The sequence below is a fragment of the Nanorana parkeri genome, unplaced genomic scaffold (assembly GCF_000935625.1).
Source record: "Nanorana parkeri isolate BGI_ZX_2015 unplaced genomic scaffold, ASM93562v1 scaffold3695, whole genome shotgun sequence".
NCBI lineage: Eukaryota > Metazoa > Chordata > Amphibia > Anura > Dicroglossidae > Nanorana > Nanorana parkeri.
This window is the reverse complement of record NW_017309963.1, coordinates 2,221-3,273: the sequence shown is the minus strand read 5'-3', so window position 1 is coordinate 3,273 and position 1,053 is coordinate 2,221. Positions and strand designations below refer to the sequence as shown.

The 1,053-nt window shown below is 59.7% G+C and overlaps 1 protein-coding gene across 1 annotated transcript in view; it reads right to left on the bottom strand.

Moving 5' to 3' along the window:
• Positions 1–1,053, bottom strand: part of ARMC5 (armadillo repeat containing 5) — a gene marked incomplete at its 5' end in the record, with an annotated part of 31,500 nt that overhangs the window by 28,391 nt on the left and 2,056 nt on the right. The window contains one exon of the mRNA XM_018575250.1: positions 740–847. Within this exon, the coding sequence (XP_018430752.1) occupies positions 740–847 (108 nt within the window). The remainder of the gene's footprint in view (positions 1–739; positions 848–1,053) is intronic.

Genomic DNA, 1,053 nt, shown 5'->3' with positions numbered 1-1,053 from the left:
TTGGGTGTTACTGCAATGATGTGCTAGCTCCACCTCAGAGCAAGCTAAAAAGACAAAGGATGGTCATGTGACACGTCTTTCCGCGCCATTGTTGGAATGGAGATGATATATAACACGTGGAATGGGTGGCACGGGACCCAAAGACACCACACGTGGGGGGCACGGGACCCAAAGACACCACACGTGGGGGGCACGGGACCCAAAGACACCACACGTGGGGGGCACGGGACCCAAAGACACCACACGTGGGGGGCACGGGACCCAAAGACACCACACGTGGGGGGCACGGGACCCAAAGACACCACACGTGGGGGGCACGGGACCCAAAGACACCACACGTGGGGGGCACGGGACCCAAAGACACCACACGTGGGGGGCACGGGACCCAAAGACACCACACGTGGGGGGCACGGGACCCAAAGACACCACACGTGGGGGGCACGGGACCCAAAGACACCACACGTGGGGGGCACGGGACCCAAAGACACCACACGTGGGGGGCACGGGACCCAAAGACACCACACGTGGGGGGCACGGGACCCAAAGACACCACACGTGGGGGGCACGGGACCCAAAGACACCACACGTGGGGGGCACGGGACCCAAAGACACCACACGTGGGGGGCACGGGACCCAAAGACACCACACGTGGGGGGCACGGGACCCAAAGGCGTGGATACATACCGCCATCTTTACTTCCTGTGGACTAGCCAAGGCAAGCAATGCCGGCACAGCTCACCTGAGTCATGAATGATTCGGCTGTTCTGAGAGTCCACGGCCAGGTTCCCGAGGGCCCGGGACACTCGGTTCCATATGGAATCAATGCAAACGGATTGCAGAATACAAACTGCAGGAAGAAGAAAAGAAGGTGAAAGTTCCGCCGGGGTACCCCCAACTCTGCACCACACGTGGCCCATCCCCCAATCTAACCCTCCGGACGTTTGTCACCCCGTGCCCATTATAAGTGACCCCAGCAGCACTGAAGGGGTTAACTCTGGACTGAGCCTCCCACTTGTTGCACTCTATTTGTCCCATTGTGTTAATGATGGAATT